This window comes from Crinia signifera, chromosome 1 (assembly GCF_055691185.1).
Source record: "Crinia signifera chromosome 1, ASM5569118v1, whole genome shotgun sequence".
NCBI classification, from domain to species: domain Eukaryota; kingdom Metazoa; phylum Chordata; class Amphibia; order Anura; family Myobatrachidae; genus Crinia; species Crinia signifera.
In genome coordinates, this window is record NC_139217.1 from 44987312 (window position 1) to 45004519 (window position 17208).

General features: G+C 46.1%; 1 protein-coding gene across 1 annotated transcript in view; it reads right to left on the reverse strand.

Moving 5' to 3' along the window:
- THNSL2 (threonine synthase like 2) overlaps positions 1–17208 on the reverse strand; it is a 36492-nt gene that overhangs the window by 11317 nt on the left and 7967 nt on the right. The window contains exons 4-6 of the mRNA XM_083155884.1: positions 16676–16828; positions 13600–13830; positions 10265–10410 (exon numbers count right to left, since the gene is read on the reverse strand). Coding sequence (XP_083012010.1) covers positions 10265–10410; positions 13600–13830; positions 16676–16828 — 530 coding nt within the window. The remainder of the gene's footprint in view (positions 1–10264; positions 10411–13599; positions 13831–16675; positions 16829–17208) is intronic.

Consider the following 17208-nt stretch of genomic DNA (forward strand, 5'->3'; position numbering starts at 1 on the left):
AAATTTAATGGTGGACCAAACTAATTTATATGCCCAGCAGTTTATTGCTCAAAACCCCACGTCATCATTTGCTAGGTGGACCCCTGTAGATGCAGTAGAGATGATGACGTTTTGGGGTCTGGTGTTTCATATGGGCATAGTAAAAAAGCCAGAAATTAGGCAATATTGGAGTACAGATGTTCTGTACAGTACTCCATTTTACCGTATGGCCATGACCCGGACTCGATTTGAGACAATTCTTAAATTTATACATTACACCGATAATGCACAGTGCCCACCCAGAGATGATCCCACCTTTGACCGGCTATTCAAAGTCAGGCCGGTCATTGATCATTTCAGTGCCAAATTTGAAGAGGTGTACATCCCTGAAAAATTTATTTGTATCGACGAGTCCCTTATACATTTTAAAGGAAGGGTTAAATTCCGCCAGTACCTTCCCAGTAAGAGGGCAAGGTATGGCATAAAAATGTATAAACTGTGTGAAAGCACCTCAGGGTACACCCACAGGTTTAGGGTTTATGAAGGGAAGGATTCAAGAATTGAACCGCCAGAATGCCCCCCCTCCCTCGTAGGTGTTAGTGGGAAAATTGTCTGGGATTTAGTGCACCCCTTCCTGGATAAAGGTTATCACCTCTATGTGGATAACTTTTACACTAGCATCCCCCTGTTTAAGGCCCTTGGTTCAAGAGGTACAGCAGCTTGCGGTACTGTGCGCAAGAACCAAAGAGGCCTCCCAAAAACGCACATTGCCCAAGTAATGAGAAGGGGTGAAAGCAGGGGAATATGCAACGAAAATATGTTGTTGGTCAAATATAAGGACAAGAGGGATGTCCTTATACTGACAACAATTCACGGAGACAGTACCACCTCCGTCCCTGTACGAGGTACCAGTACCCACACCTCCAAACCTAATTGTATCCTGGATTACAATAGGTACATGGGCGGAGTGGATCTTTCAGATCAGGTACTGAAGCCGTACAGTGCCCTGCGGAAAACAAAAATCTGGTACAAGAAGGTGGCCGTGTATATCATCCAGATGGCACTGTATAACGCTTACGTGCTATTCCGTTCTACCGGCCAGAGGGGGACATTTATGCACTTTCAAGAGGAAGTCATAAAGGGCCTAATATTTGGGAACCAGCAGGCAGAGGGCCCCAGTACTTCTAGTACTGGCCCCCGTATTGTACCAGGGCAGCATTTTCCTGATGAAATCCCCTCCACTGGAAAAAAGGGCAGGACACAAAAAAGGTGCAAAGTTTGCTATAAAAAGGGAATAAGAAAGCAAACTATTTTCCAGTGTGACACTTGCCCCGACAAACCCGGCCTATGTATAAAGGAGTGTTTTAAAATATACCACACATCTATGGAATATTAGGTTCATAATTTCACCGTGCTTCGGGGGTCTTGCTAATGCCACATAGCACCCACCATTCATTCCACCAGAATCTGAGCCGCAAAATCCAAAAATCACTCCTTCCCTTCTGAGTCCTGCCATGCACCCAACTGGTATTTTTTGGTCACATGTGAGGCATTGCCGTACTTGGGAGATATTGGGGCACAGATTTTGGGGTGCTTTTTCTCCTTCATTCCTTGTGAAAATGAAAAATTTTGAGCCAGAACTGCATTTTTGTGTAAAAAAATTTAATTTTTCATGTTCACTGCCCAGTTTTATCAAAATTGGTGAAACCCCTGGGGGTTTGAAATGTACACTATACCCCTAGATGAATTCCCTGAGGGGTGTAGTTTGCAAAATGGGGTCACTTGTGGGGGGGTTCCACTGTATTGGTGCTTTGGGGGTCTTGCTAATGCGACATAGCACCCACCATCATTCCACCAGAATTTGTGCTGCAAACTCCAAATATCACTCCTTCCCTTCTGAGTCCTGCCACTTTTTGGTCACACATGAGGCATTGCCGTACTCAGGAGAAATTGGGGCACAGATTTTGGGGTGCTTTGTCTCCTTCATTCCTTCTGAAAATGAAAAATTTTGAGCCAGAACTGCATTTTTGTGTAAAAAAATGTAATTTTTCATTTTCACTGCCCACTTGTATCAAAATTGGTGAAACCCCTGGGGGTTTGAAATGTACACTATACCCCTAGATGAATTCCCTGAGGGGTGTACTTTGCAAAATGGGGTGACTTGTGGGGGGGTTCCACTGTATTGGTGCAACATAGCACCCACCATTCATTCCACCAAAATCTGTGCTGCAAAATCCAAAAATCACTCCTTCCCTTCTGAGTCCTGCCATGCACCCAACTGGTATTTTTTGTTCACATGTGAGGCATTGCCGTACTCGGGAGAAATTGGGGCACAGATTTTGGGGTGCTTTTTCTCCTTCATACCTTCTGAAAATGAAAAATTTTGAGCCAGAACTGAATTTTTGTGTAAAAAAATGTAATTTTTCATTTTCACTGCCCACTTGTATCAAAATTGGTGAAACCCCTGGGGGTTTGAAATGTACACTATACCCCTAGATGAATTCCCTGAGGGGTGTAGTTTGCAAAATGGGGTCACTTGTGGGGGGGTTCCACTGTATTGGTGCTTGGGGGGTCTTGCTAATGCGACATAGCACCCACCAAAATTCCACCAGAATCTGAGCTGCAAAATCCAAAAATCACTCCTTCCCTTCTGAGTCCTGCCATGCACCCAACTGGTATTTTTTGGTCACATGTGAGGCATTGCCGTACTCGGGAGAAATTGGGGCACAGATTTTGGGGTGCTTTTTCTCCTTCATACCTTCTGAAAATGAAAAATTTTGAGCCAGAACTGCATTTTTGTGTAAAAAAATGTAATTTTCCATGTTCACTGCCCACTTGTATCAAAATTGGTGAAACCCCTGGGGGTTTGAAATGTACACTATACCCCTAGATGAATTCCCTGAGGGGTGTAGTTTGCAAAATGGGGTCACTTGTGGGGGGGTTCCACTGTCTTGGTGCTTGGGGGGTCTTGCTAATGCGACATAGCACCCACCAAAATTCCACCAGAATCTGAGCTGCAAAATCCAAAAATCTCTCCTTCCCTTCTGAGTCCTGCCATGCACCCAACTGGTATTTTTTGGTCACATGTGAGGCATTGCCGTACTCGGGAGAAATTGGGGCACAGATTTTGGGGTGCTTTTTCTCCTTCATACCTTCTGAAAATGAAAAATTTTGAGCCAGAACTGCATTTTTGTGTAAAAAAATGTAATTTTTCATTTTCACTGCCCACTTGTATCAAAATTGGTGAAACCCCTGGGGGTTTGAAATGTACACTATACCCCTAGATAAATTCCCTGAGGGGTGTACTTTGCAAAATGGGGTGACTTGTGGGGGGGTTCCACTGTATTGGTGCAACATAGCACCCACCATTCATTCCACCAAAATCTGTGCTGCAAAATCCAAAAATCACTCCTTCCCTTCTGAGTCCTGCCATGCACCCAACTGGTATTTTTTGTTCACATGTGAGGCATTGCCGTACTCGGGAGAAATTGGGGCACAGATTTTGGGGTGCTTTTTCTCCTTCATACCTTCTGAAAATGAAAAATTTTGAGCCAGAACTGAATTTTTGTGTAAAAAAATGTAATTTTTCATTTTCACTGCCCACTTGTATCAAAATTGGTGAAACCCCTGGGGGTTTGAAATGTACACTATACCCCTAGATGAATTCCCTGAGGGGTGTAGTTTGCAAAATGGGGTCACTTGTGGGGGGGTTCCACTGTATTGGTGCTTGGGGGGTCTTGCTAATGCGACATAGCACCCACCAAAATTCCACCAGAATCTGAGCTGCAAAATCCAAAAATCACTCCTTCCCTTCTGAGTCCTGCCATGCACCCAACTGGTATTTTTTGTTCACATGTGAGGCATTGCCGTACTCGGGAGAAATTGGGGCACAGATTTTGGGGTGCTTTTTCTCCTTCATACCTTCTGAAAATGAAAAATTTTGAGCCAGAACTGCATTTTTGTGTAAAAAAATGTAATTTTTCATTTTCACTGCCCACTTGTATCAAAATTGGTGAAACCCCTGGGGGTTTGAAATGTACACTATACCCCTAGATGAATTCCCTGAGGGGTGTACTTTGCAAAATGGGGTGACTTGTGGGGGGGTTCCACTGTATTGGTGCAACATAGCACCCACCATTCATTCCACCAAAATCTGTGCTGCAAAATCCAAAAATCACTCCTTCCCTTCTGAGTCCTGCCATGCACCCAACTGGTATTTTTTGTTCACATGTGAGGCATTGCCGTACTCGGGAGAAATTGGGGCACAGATTTTGGGGTGCTTTTTCTCCTTCATACCTTCTGAAAATGAAAAATTTTGAGCCAGAACTGAATTTTTGTGTAAAAAAATGTAATTTTTCATTTTCACTGCCCACTTGTATCAAAATTGGTGAAACCCCTGGGGGTTTGAAATGTACACTATACCCCTAGATGAATTCCCTGAGGGGTGTAGTTTGCAAAATGGGGTCACTTGTGGGGGGGTTCCACTGTATTGGTGCTTGGGGGGTCTTGCTAATGCGACATAGCACCCACCAAAATTCCACCAGAATCTGAGCTGCAAAATCCAAAAATCACTCCTTCCCTTCTGAGTCCTGCCATGCACCCAACTGGTATTTTTTGTTCACATGTGAGGCATTGCCGTACTCGGGAGAAATTGGGGCACAGATTTTGGGGTGCTTTTTCTCCTTCATACCTTCTGAAAATGAAAAATTTTGAGCCAGAACTGCATTTTTGTGTAAAAAAATGTAATTTTTCATTTTCACTGCCCACTTGTATCAAAATTGGTGAAACCCCTGGGGGTTTGAAATGTACACTATACCCCTAGATGAATTCCCTGAGGGGTGTACTTTGCAAAATGGGGTGACTTGTGGGGGGGTTCCACTGTATTGGTGCAACATAAAACCCACCATTCATTCCACCAAAATCTGTGCTGCAAAATCCAAAAATCACTCCTTCCCTTCTGAGTCCTGCCATGCACCCAACTGGTATTTTTTGTTCACATGTGAGGCATTGCCGTACTCGGGAGAAATTGGGGCACAGATTTTGGGGTGCTTTTTCTCCTTCATACCTTCTGAAAATGAAAAATTTTGAGCCAGAACTGCATTTTTGTGTAAAAAAATGTAATTTTTCATTTTCACTGCCCACTTGTATCAAAATTGGTGAAACCCCTGGGGGTTTGAAATGTACACTATACCCCTAGATGAATTCCCTGAGGGGTGTAGTTTGCAAAATGGGGTCACTTGTGGGGGGGTTCCACTGTATTGGTGCTTGGGGGGTCTTGCTAATGCGACATAGCACCCACCAAAATTCCACCAGAATCTGAGCTGCAAAATCCAAAAATCACTCCTTCCCTTCTGAGTCCTGCCATGCACCCAACTGGTATTTTTTGTTCACATGTGAGGCATTGCCGTACTCGGGAGAAATTGGGGCACAGATTTTGGGGTGCTTTTTCTCCTTCATACCTTCTGAAAATGAAAAATTTTGAGCCAGAACTGCATTTTTGTGTAAAAAAATGTAATTTTTCATTTTCACTGCCCACTTGTATCAAAATTGGTGAAACCCCTGGGGGTTTGAAATGTACACTATACCCCTAGATGAATTCCCTGAGGGGTGTAGTTTGCAAAATGGGGTCACTTGTGGGGGGTTCCACTGTATTGGTGCTTGGGGGGTCTTGCTAATGCGACATAGCACCCACCAAAATTCCACCAGAATCTGAGCTGCAAAATCCAAAAATCACTCCTTCCCTTCTGAGTCCTGCCATGCACCCAACTGGTATTTTTTGGTCACATGTGAGGCATTGCGGTACTCGGGAAAAATTGGGGCACAGATTTTGGGGTGCTTTGTCTCCTTCATTCCTTGTGAAAATGAAAAATTTTGAGCCAGAACTGCATTTTTGTGTAAAAAATGTAATTTTTCATTTTCACTGCCCAGTTGTACCACAATTGGTGAAACCCCTGGGGGTTTGAAATGTACACTATACCCCTAGATGAATTCCCTGAGGGGTGTAGTTTGCAAAATGGGGTAACTTGTGGGGGGGTTCCTAAATTTTAGCATCTTATGGTGCCTAGAAACCTACATGGTGCCTAAAAAATAATCTCATAAAAAGGAGGCTCCAAAATCAAGTAGGTGCTCCTTCTATTATGAAGCCTGTGGTTTGGTCAACGTGCACACTAGGGCCACATATAGGATATTTTTGAAAACAAAAGAATTGGGGGAATCAATTTTTAGTCACATTTCTCTAGTAAAATGTACTGTGTTCCTTAGAAAAATGTATTAAAATTGCAAATCTGCAAAAAAAATGAAATTTTGAAATTTCACCTACACTTTGTTTTAATTCCTGTGAAACACCTAAAGGGTTAACAAACTTCCAAAATGCTGTTTTGAATACTGTGAGGGGTGCAGTTTTTGAAATGGCATCATTTATGGGGGTGTCTCACATACAAGTCCCTCAAAGTCACATCAGAACTGAACTGGTCCCTAAAAAAATCAGTGTTTGAAATTTTCTTGAAAATTTGAGAATTTGCTATTCATATTGTAAGCCTCCTAGTGTCCAAAAAAATTAAAAGGAAGTTGAAATAATGATGGAAACATAAAGTAGACATATGGTCTATGTTAGTTATTAACTATTTTGAGTGGTATGATTATTTGTCTCACAAGCAGAAAATTTAACATTTTGCAAATCGCTAAATTTTCCATTTTTTCACGACATTTTGGTATTTTTCACAAAAAAACACAGACTGTATCGACCCAAATTTACCACTAATTTGAAGTACAATGTGTCACGAAAAAACAATCTCAAAATCACTGGGATAAGTAAAAGCAAAAAAAAGTTATCCCCACTTAAGTGAGACATGTCAGATTTGAAAAAAATGGCTCTGTCAGGAACGCAAAAACTAGCTCTGTCAGGAAGGGGTTAAAGCTTAAAATGTATTAAAATGTAAAGCGGAGATGTTTTCCCTAGCAACCAATACGTCTATCATTTTCCAGCATGCAAAATAAAAATGATACACAGAATCTGATGGGTTGCTATGGGCAACACCACAGTTTTTAACTTTCAGAATTTTTATTGAATGTATCCCTACAGTAGCAATCGTTTCGGCAAATACAGATTGTACTGCACCAGGATTCCACTAGAGGTCAGCACTAGCCTGGTCTTTAAAGCACGCTGCTGCAGGTGGTGAAACAATCACTGTGACCTTGCTCATCAATAAGATTGCCAAATTCTAATGGCTAAAGATCAGAACACATACCTAGTTCCACATGTGTTCAGGTGGAAGCATTTCATACTAGAGATGGGCAAAACGGGTCACTAATGAGAGCTGGGATCCAGCAGATCAGTGTGTGAAAAGATCCGGATCTTTTACAGCGATCGACGATTCACTTTGAAAGAAGGGGTTATTTTTATAATAACGTAGCATAATTTGTTTTACAATCATTTTTTGCCTTTTTTTTTTAACTTTTTTTTTTAAAACAGTGAGCTGAACAAATGAGAACATGAACATGAAAACACTGATCGATGGCTGGGTGCAGAATCGCCATCGATGTCAACCATCGATGGCGTCTGCACCGATGGCCATCCCTAGCAGCAGCAGCCTTGTTATTCTTTTTTTCACTTGCAGTCGCAGCACTGTACTCAGTCTCCAGAGTTAGTACATCTCAGCTGCCACAGGTGGCAGTGCTGAGCTCAGGGAAATGCAGTGTAATAAAAAATGAAACTGAAAGTAAAAGAACGACGGTTCACCTTTTTGGGATCGGCGGCTCCCTCAGTCTTTTAAGGGATCCGTCCAAAAGATCCACTTCGTTCGCGAGCGACCCATCTCTATTTCATACATGATACATATTATTAGAGATGTGCGGCGGCCACTTTTTCGGGTTTGGTTTTGGATCTGGATCTCCCTTTGTGTTTTGGATCTGGATTGGTTTTGGCAAAACCACCCTTGTGGGTTTTGGTTTTGGTTTGGATCTGGATTTTTATGAAAAAATGCTAAAAATGTCTAAAATAACAGAATTTGGGCCTGTTTTTGCCCCTAAAGTATTATTAACCTCAATAACATTAGTTTCCACTCATTTCTAGTCAATTTTGATCACTTCACAGCTTACAAAATTGTTTTCACTTACTGTAGTTGGGCCAAAAGGGTATACCGAGGTAGCTGGATGACTAAGCTAAGCGACAGCAGTCGGCATAACATACATGTGGACCTTACACTTCCAACCTGGCAGAGCGGCACTGCAGGGGCAGACAGGGTGGCAGTTTAATAAACTATCCCAAAAAAAGAGAAATGCTCCAAACAGCAAATACAAAGAGGTATCGGCCTTGTCATGACTGGTGGTAGCAGCTTCAGCACTACCACTATTTCCTCCTCCATCATCCTCCAAAAATGTGTTTTTATTTTATTTATTACTTTTATTTCTTTTTCTTACTTTACACTGGACACAGCCTGTCACACTGGACACAGCCTGTCACACTGGACACAGCCCCTTGGACACTGGACACTGCCCCTGGACACAGCCCCTGGACACTGCCCCTGGACACTGCCCCTGGACACTGGACACAGCCTGTCACCCTGGACACAGCCCCTGGACAATGGACACAGCCTCTGGACCCAGCTCCTGTACACTGGACACAGCCATCACACTGGACACAGCCGTCACACTGGACACAGCCTCTGGACACCGCCCCTGGACACAGCTCCTGTACACTGGACAATGGATATATGTCACGCTGGACACTGGATATATGCCGTCACACAATGGTTAGATGTCACACTGGCCACTGGATATATGTCGTCACACTGGACACAGGATATATGTCGTCACACTGGACACTGGATATATGTCACGCTGGACACAGGATATATGTCGTCACACTGGACACTGGATATATGTCACGCTGGACACAGGATATATGCCGGCACACATTACATGTCACACTGGACACAGGATATATGTTGTGACTTGTGACACTGGACACAGGATATATGTCGTCACACTGGACACAGGATATATTTCGTCACACTGGACACAGGATATGTCGTCACACAGGACACAGGATATATGTTGTGAGTGACTCGTGACACTGGACAATGGATAAGATATAGGCCGTCACACTGGACACAGCCCCTTGTATTACTGTAGCCCCTGTACACAGTGTACTACTCAGCAGCACTGCAGCCCCTGCGTGTGAGCACTGCAGCACTGAGTTAGTTAAATCACAAAAAACACAGGGTTCAGGGCTAATCAAATCACAACACAGGGCTTAGGGCTAAATAAATCACAACAGGGCACGGGCCACAGGACAGCCCCTGGACAGTGGACACTGCAGCCCCTGCGTGTGAGCACTGCAGCACCTAGTTAGTTAAATCACACTACAGGGCTCAGGCCTATAAACAGTCAATGACTCTCAAGTCTACAACACAGGGCAGTGAGGGCACAGGGCAGGTCACGGAGCACAGCACAGGGCAGTGAGGGCACAGGGCAGATCACAGAGCACAGCACAGGGCAGGTCACGGAGCACAGCACAGGGCAGTGAGGGCACAGGGCAGGTCACGGAGCACAGCACAGGGCAGTGAGGGCACAGGGCAGGTCACGGAGCACAGCACAGGGCAGTGAGGGCACAGGGCAGGTCACGGAGCACAGCACAGGGCAGTGAGGGCACAGAGCAGGTCACGGAGCACAGCACGGAGCACATGGCACGGAGCACAGCACAGGGCAGTGAGGGCACAGGGCAGGTCACGGAGCACAGCACAGCACGGAGCACATGGCACAGAGCACACAGAGCTTCCCAACCACCCTCTTCCCTCTCCAAGATTGGAGTGAAGATGGCGGGGCGCGCGTGCGTCTTTTATAAGATCCCGCTCCCGCGAGAATCCGACAGCGCGATGATGACGTTCGGCCTCGTTATTGGTCCGGAATTCAGGCGGGAACTCCCGAGCCGGCTCGGATCTGGCCCGGATCCCCGATATTCGGATCTGTCGGATCTCGGGGATCCGGACCCACTCATCTCTACATATTATCAGGTACACAACAGTAAGAGCTGTTCTGTATGACCACTGGACTGCCAGATCTAGCACATGAGCCGCGAGACGCCGCAGGGGGGCGCTAGGAGTGATAGGATTGGATGCATTTTCATGGGGAAATGAAAAGCCCATAGGCATCTATTGGGTAGCGCCACCCAACGATAGCGTTACCCACGGAGTCCTAGCTAGCTTGGAGTCACAATTACAAAAACTGCCTCATTTGAAAGGTTAGTACATCCTACGGTATGCTACAATCGTGCGATTTCCGTTACCTGAATGTCCATTGCAGAAGCAAAAGTCACCTCCGCGTCCCTTAAGGAGAAGTCCCCATTTTGAACCGTGCGATGGATGATGTCATTTTTGTTCACACTTGCGACCAGCTGGATTGGCAGCCCCATCTTCTGTGCGATACACCCCGCTGGGGGTGATAGGGGGGTGGGAAGAGATCATATATGACTACAGCGTTTTCCCAAGTCACATACACATCCAATGAGATCACTGCTAATATTATAGAATTGTGTTAATAGTTTCACCCACAATACCTGTAGTGTATGGTACAGTATATGTATATTTATATATTTACCAGGCATCTGAGTGAGAAAAGTTCAAATGTGAAAATATGCCACTCCACAACTCCTTCCAGTAGGAAGATACAGGCCACTGAGCACTAGCGCCATCTGCAGGTGGCAGCAGTTCCTGCACGGAAGCTCTGGAAAATGCTTCCAACAGTTTGCTGAATACTAGCCACATCCATAGGCGAATCTAGGGGGTGGTCCGGGGGTGCACAGGACCACCCATTAGTCCATTTTGTAGCTGAGGGATTGGGCTTTCCAACGAGCCGAGCCCCGTGTCTCTAGCCCCCTGGGAACCAGAGATACGACCAGGCAAATTTGGAACATTTTCCCTATAGGATAACATGGGACCCGCTAATTCCGACCCCCACCCAGTTCAACGGCTGCCAGTTCCCCCTTCCGCATCACTGAAGCTCGAGGTTGATCTCAGTCAAACCCAAATTGCTGGGCCTTCAATATGATACCGGGCTGGATCCATATGGGTTAATTGGTTCCAGGGATATTGAGGTTAAACCGTTTTTTTTTTTCATTTCTTAAATGTAATTTCATGACTGTTTATGTTCTTTGAGGGCAGATTTCTCTGTAACCAAACAGCCCAGTTTCATGGGACCAAAATCATTCGAAGCCAACTCAAAAGTTCTTCAATATGATACTGGTCTCATGTAAATGGGTCAGTTGGTTCTGAAGATATAGCTGGTTGGTTAAAGGGGGGTAGGCAGAGGGAAGTGGTTGTCTCTCCCCCTCACATCAGAAAATGCAGGGACTAACTAGGCTGGTGTATAAGGTGTTAGCCTGGGAATGTCCCTGCATGATCCTGGGACCATATTCCCGGGTAAATCCCTGAATTTTCTGTTGTGAAAGGGGTATTATTTCAAACAGCCGTGACCTGCAGTGCTCTGAATACAGCCGGGCAGCCCCCTGCTCTCTGCCCAGCTGTCAATGACTGTCACCCATGCAGCTTCCACTCCAATTCTTCTCCCCGCTTTCACCTCAGCCCGCCCCCCCTTTTAATCATGTGGTGCCGGCGCCCGGCGTGCTCCCCCGACATCACGCACAACAACAGCGCGCACAATATTTCAAATGTCCACTCGGATAGAGGGGACACCAGGAGGGGAGTGGGAGCGTGCTCTGCGCTGCGCTCTGCTCCTCTCCCCATAGAAGCAGCTGCACTGCTCTCCATCTCTCCCTGCAGCAGCAGTGAGGGCTCATATAAAAATTTACAGTAAGTGGCACTTTTGGGGGCATTGCTTAAGGGACGCTACAAGTAGCGGTATGTGGGGGCATTATGCATAATTTGTGGCTTAATGTGTAAGGGGCATTATGGTGTGCAAAATCATGTGTAAGGGGCATTATGTGTGCAGCATCATGTGTAAGGGGCATTATGTGTGCAGCATCATGTGTAATGGGTACTATGGTGCGCGGCATCATGTGTAATGGGTACTATGGTGTGTGGCATCATGTGTAATGGGTACTATGGTGTGTGGCATCATGGGTAATGGGTACTATGGTGTGTGGCATCATGTGTAATGGGTACTATGGTGTGTGGCATCATGTGTAATGGGTACTATGGTGCACGGCAGCATGTGTAATGGGTACTATGGTGTGCAGCATCATGTGTAATGGGTACTATGGTGTGCGGCATCATGTGTAATGGGTACTGTGGAGTGCAGCATAATGTGTAAGGGACATTATGTGTGCAGCATCATGTGTAAGGGACATTATGTGTGCAGCATCATGTGTAATGGGTACTATGGTGTGCGGCATCATGTGTAATGGGTACTATAGTGTGCGGCATCGTGTGTAATGGGTACTATGGTGCGCGGCATCATGTGTAATGGGTACTATGGTGCCATCAAGCAAGAACCCCCTAGCAATGAGCACGTAGGTAAGCAGCACTTATGTGGCAAATATGTAATGGGCATAACGGTTTGTTATATAATATGTAATGGGCATCATGATGTGTGGCACAATGTGTAATGGGCATTATGGTGTGTGGCTTTATGTGTAACTGGCATTACGGCATGTGGCTTTATGTGTAATGGGTATTACAGAGTTTGCTAAAATGTGTTATGGGCATTACTGTGTATGGTCTAAAGTGTAACACCACACCCCTTTTTGTGATGCCATGCCTCCTTCCCACGAGGCCACGCCCCTTTTTGACGCGCGGCTGCGCCGCGCTAAGGTCCCCCTACTATTATGTCTAGATTTGGGACCACCCATTACCATAATTCTAGATTCGCCTATGGCCACATCTAACCTCTATTAATAGCTGGGCCTGTTAGTTAACATATGATGGAACCCGAGTTTCCTGATGTATACCAGCTCCATAAGGGATTATAAATAACCTGCTATAGGGGGTTATTTATGAAAGCTTGGAGTGAGAAGAAATGAGAGAGATCAAGTACCAAATAATTGCTTCTAATTTATTAAACAAAGCCTGCAAAATGTAGGACAGAAGCGGTTTGTTTGGTACTTTATTTCTTACAATTTTATCTCTCTCCGAGATAAATATCCCCCAAAATGATTTTTTACACACAGTTCATGCATACCTCCCAACTTTTCAGTGCTATCCGACGGGAGGAATGCAAGCTCCTTAGGGGGTGTGGCCTCATGATCAGGGGTGTGGCCTAGTAGTGCTGCACTCCTGTGAGGCCACATCCCACTTTTGCCACTGTGGGAGCATGGCCAGTGCTTTGAGAGCCGCTGTCTATGCCTCCTGTCCCTCTCGCCTGTGAATAGATGCTGTACGCATGCTAAGCAGAGCAGTGGGTAGTGGGGGGACTCCCAATTGACCCCTCCCCATCATCGGGCAACTCCCCCACACACACAACACACACACTCCTGCGCAAATCTGGACAGTTGGGAGGTATGGTTTATGTTTTCTTTATATATATATATATATATATATATATACATACACACAGTTTTATCATTATATAATCACTTCAGTAAGCGTTTGTCCCTTAGGACAGTGTAGATATAGACTATGTTACTATGGGGCAGGTTGGAGCTATAGTATTTTAAGTGCTTCTTACCTGTTATATTCCCTGCTCCACCTGTTGGTACAACTATTTCCACTGGGGGCAGCGCTTCTCCGGCTGTGATCTGAGCGCATTGGAAGTAGGCATGGCAGAAATGGGCAATCTGTACCATCACTCGTGCCCAGTTGACGGAGTTGGTGCTCATTATATTATACTGTCGCACAAAGTCTGTGTCTTCAAATAGCTTTTTTATGGGTAAATCAAGCTCATCTGATGTTCCGTCAACTGTGAAAAGAAAGAGCTGTAGTGGTTATCTACCGACCCAACTGCCCCCACCGCCACTCCCTGCCAGCTATTCCTAACCATTCATTGGTAACTTTGCTGCCTGGCTTCCCCACTTCCTCTCCTCTGACCTCCCCTCCATCGTCCTTGGTGACTTTAACCTGTTCGCATTACTAACCCAGTATCTACTAATCTTACACTATCCACCTCCTTTGGCCTTTTCTCAGTGGACCCCCTTCTCCACCTCCTCTCACCAACTCCAACATCCCTTGACCTGGTCTTCACTCACCAGTGTGATCCTTCTAACTTATCCAAGTCTCCCTTACCCCCTCTGACCACCATCAACTCTCTCGTCTCCTCCTCCCCACCCCACACCCAGACCCATCTTCACCAGATGCAATCTCAGTACCCAATATTCTGTCTTCACTCGAAACTCTCCTTTCTTTACTATTCACCATGACCTGCCCCAACCAGGCAGCCTCCTTCTATAGCTCCACCCTCAATGCCGCTCACTTGATTCTGTTGCCCCTATCTCCTATGTCCCCTCCGTTCTTAACTCTAACCCTGGCACTCCAAAATGACCCGGTTTCTGTGACCCGGTTTTTGCAAAAAGGCTTATGCACTGCTGAGCGGCTCTTCCTTGTCAACAATCACAGTCTCCGCATTCCCTCTCATTGTGCATCCTACAGCACTCACTCTCCCCTCTCAGTGTCGCTCCTCCGTACACCCCCACAATGTGTAACTCAGCCCTACTATGTGTATCACAGTCCTACTATGGGCCTAATTCAGGTTGGCTAGAAAAAAAAAACTCTCTAATGGACAAAACCATGGCCCTTATTCTAAATCGGACGGTACGGCCCGCGTGCGGCCGTACCGCCGATGTTTTTAGTCTGCACATGCGCAGAGGGCAATCTGCGCATGTGCAGCCCCATTCGCCGCAGACGTATTTCGTCCGCCGCAAAGGGGGCGTATAGGGGCGTGAGGGGCTTCATACCCTCATTTCCCTATGTATACGCCCCGCGTTTCATGGGCGTTCCCATGCAAACGCGGGGCGTATGCATGCTAATGAGGGTATGACGCCACTGATGGGGGCGGAAAGCTGACGTCGCCGGATGTCAGCTCTCAGCCCCCATACAAGCTATCACACGGACGATTGTCCGTGTGGTCTCAGCTTGCGGGAGCTGCTGTGGCGTGCGGCCCTGCCTTCGATGGTCGACGACCATCGAATGCAGGGGGCAGCTCCCACCATGGTGGGGGCGTACGCCCCACCATTTTTATGCGGATCGCCAGCCGTCCGTGTACGGACGGCCGTGGCGATCCGTCTCGTGGGCGGGGATTGGTTTGTGCGGCCGGAGCACTGTGTGCGGCTCCGGCCGCACCAACCAGAATAAGGGCCCATGTGCACTGCAGGTGGGGCAGATGCAACATGTGCAGAGAGAGTTAGATTTGGGTGCGGTGTGTTCAAACTGATAGGTAGATGTATGAAGCAGCGATAAGGGAGGAGAAGTGATAAAGTGCCTGGTACTTTATCACCGGCCAATCAGCTCCTGACTGTTAAGTTTCAGGCTTGGTTTAAAACGAGACAGTCAGGAGCTGATTGGCTGGTGATAAAGTACCAGGCACTTTGTCACTTCTCCCTTATCTCTGCTTCGTACATCTACCCCTGAATTTTAAATAGCAGTGTCAAAATAAAGCAACCAGTATATTATATGCACAGAAACAAAATAACTCACCCAAATCTAACTCTCTCACATGTAACATCAGCCCCACCTGCTGTGCACATGGTTTTGTCCATTAAAGAAGGAGTTTGCTTTTTGTAAACCAACCTGAATTACCCCCTATGTATAACACAGGCCTATTATGTGTAGCAGAGGCGTACTATATGTAACACAAGTGTGATAGAGACCTACTATGTGTAATACAGGCCTGCTGTTTGTATCATAAAACTACTATGGGGTTGTCAAATACAGTAGTGTGATTTTGCCCCGCATCTAATTGCTGGTACCAGAACTATTCAATTAGCGGAGTGTAGTCCCGGCAGTCCCACCCGCAAATCCCCAGAGTCGGAATGAAAAGTCTGTGTAAAACAACCACAATCTGGTTGCTCATGGGAAAATCCCCACTGACTCTGCGTCAAGAGCAGTTTCCGTGTGCAGGTCACAATTGCTTGGTAAGGGAAAAAGACTATTAATTAAATAGCTTTTGCCCACGCTTTGCCCACGACAATTAGTCACAGGGTAAACCCTGTGGCTAATTGTGTAATGTGCCACAGGCATGCAGGCGTACTATGTGTAACACGCCCTACTATGGGTAATACAGGCCTGCTACAGTATGTGTGGCAGGATTACCTACTTTTACAGTCTCTTCTTTGGAGAAGCCCGGAAAGGAAAATGTCAGCAGAACTGCGGGGGAGGGGCCTGATATCAGCATCATCAAGCCCTGCCCCCAGTCCTGCAAATAGCGGGATTCGCGGGTTTCCAAAAAGCTGTGAAGTGGGTGGGCCTGGTGGAATCCGGGAGGTTTTCCTACCTTTCCGGGGGGGGGGGGGGGGGGGGGGCTCGGAGGGGGAGGATTTCAAGGACCCTCCCGGCCAATCCAAGAGGGTAGGCAACCCTGATGTGCGGCACAGACCTTCTACGTTTAACATAGGCCCTGCTATGTAATACCGGCCCATACTTAAATTAGAATGAATAATGTTGGAAGAGAATTACAAAATAGTATTTATTTGTGTTGTCCTCCGGATCAACACGATCAGAATTTTCGGACCTTTTTTAACCCTTACTATGTAACTATGAAATAAAGAAACCCACATGTGCTTTGTATAGTGCTATATATAGTAACTACGTACCAGAGAATACATGGACATTGTCTTCAATGACTGTCGTCATCTGCCGCTCCTGGATTTCCGTACACCGCCCGTGTGGTAATAAAACAATGATGTCAATGTTCGGAAATCCACGTACACTCTCAATAGCGGAACTTCCGGTGTCTCCAGAAGTTGCTGAAATGATAAATAGCAGATACCATGATACCTACAAACATATGAGCACATTGGTCCTAATTTAGTAGCATTAGCAAATTACCATAATCACTAATTGCGATTTCCAGCAATCTGCACATACGCGTTCCCATCAATGCTCGTGCGCTGCAGTCGCATTGCGGAGAAAAATTTGATGACAGTCTAAGGAACGAGGGTGCGAAGACTGGGGTGGCAAAAGGGCGGTAGGGACTCGGCATTTGCGGGGCTGCAGGTGACTGGCTGCAAGCTGAAAGGCAGGTAGAGAATGCTGTACTCTGATTGGTCAATAGCTCCAGCGTTCCACCAACCAGCATGATGACAGCCATTGACTGTGGGACTGCAGGCTGGGAAGCAGGCAAAGG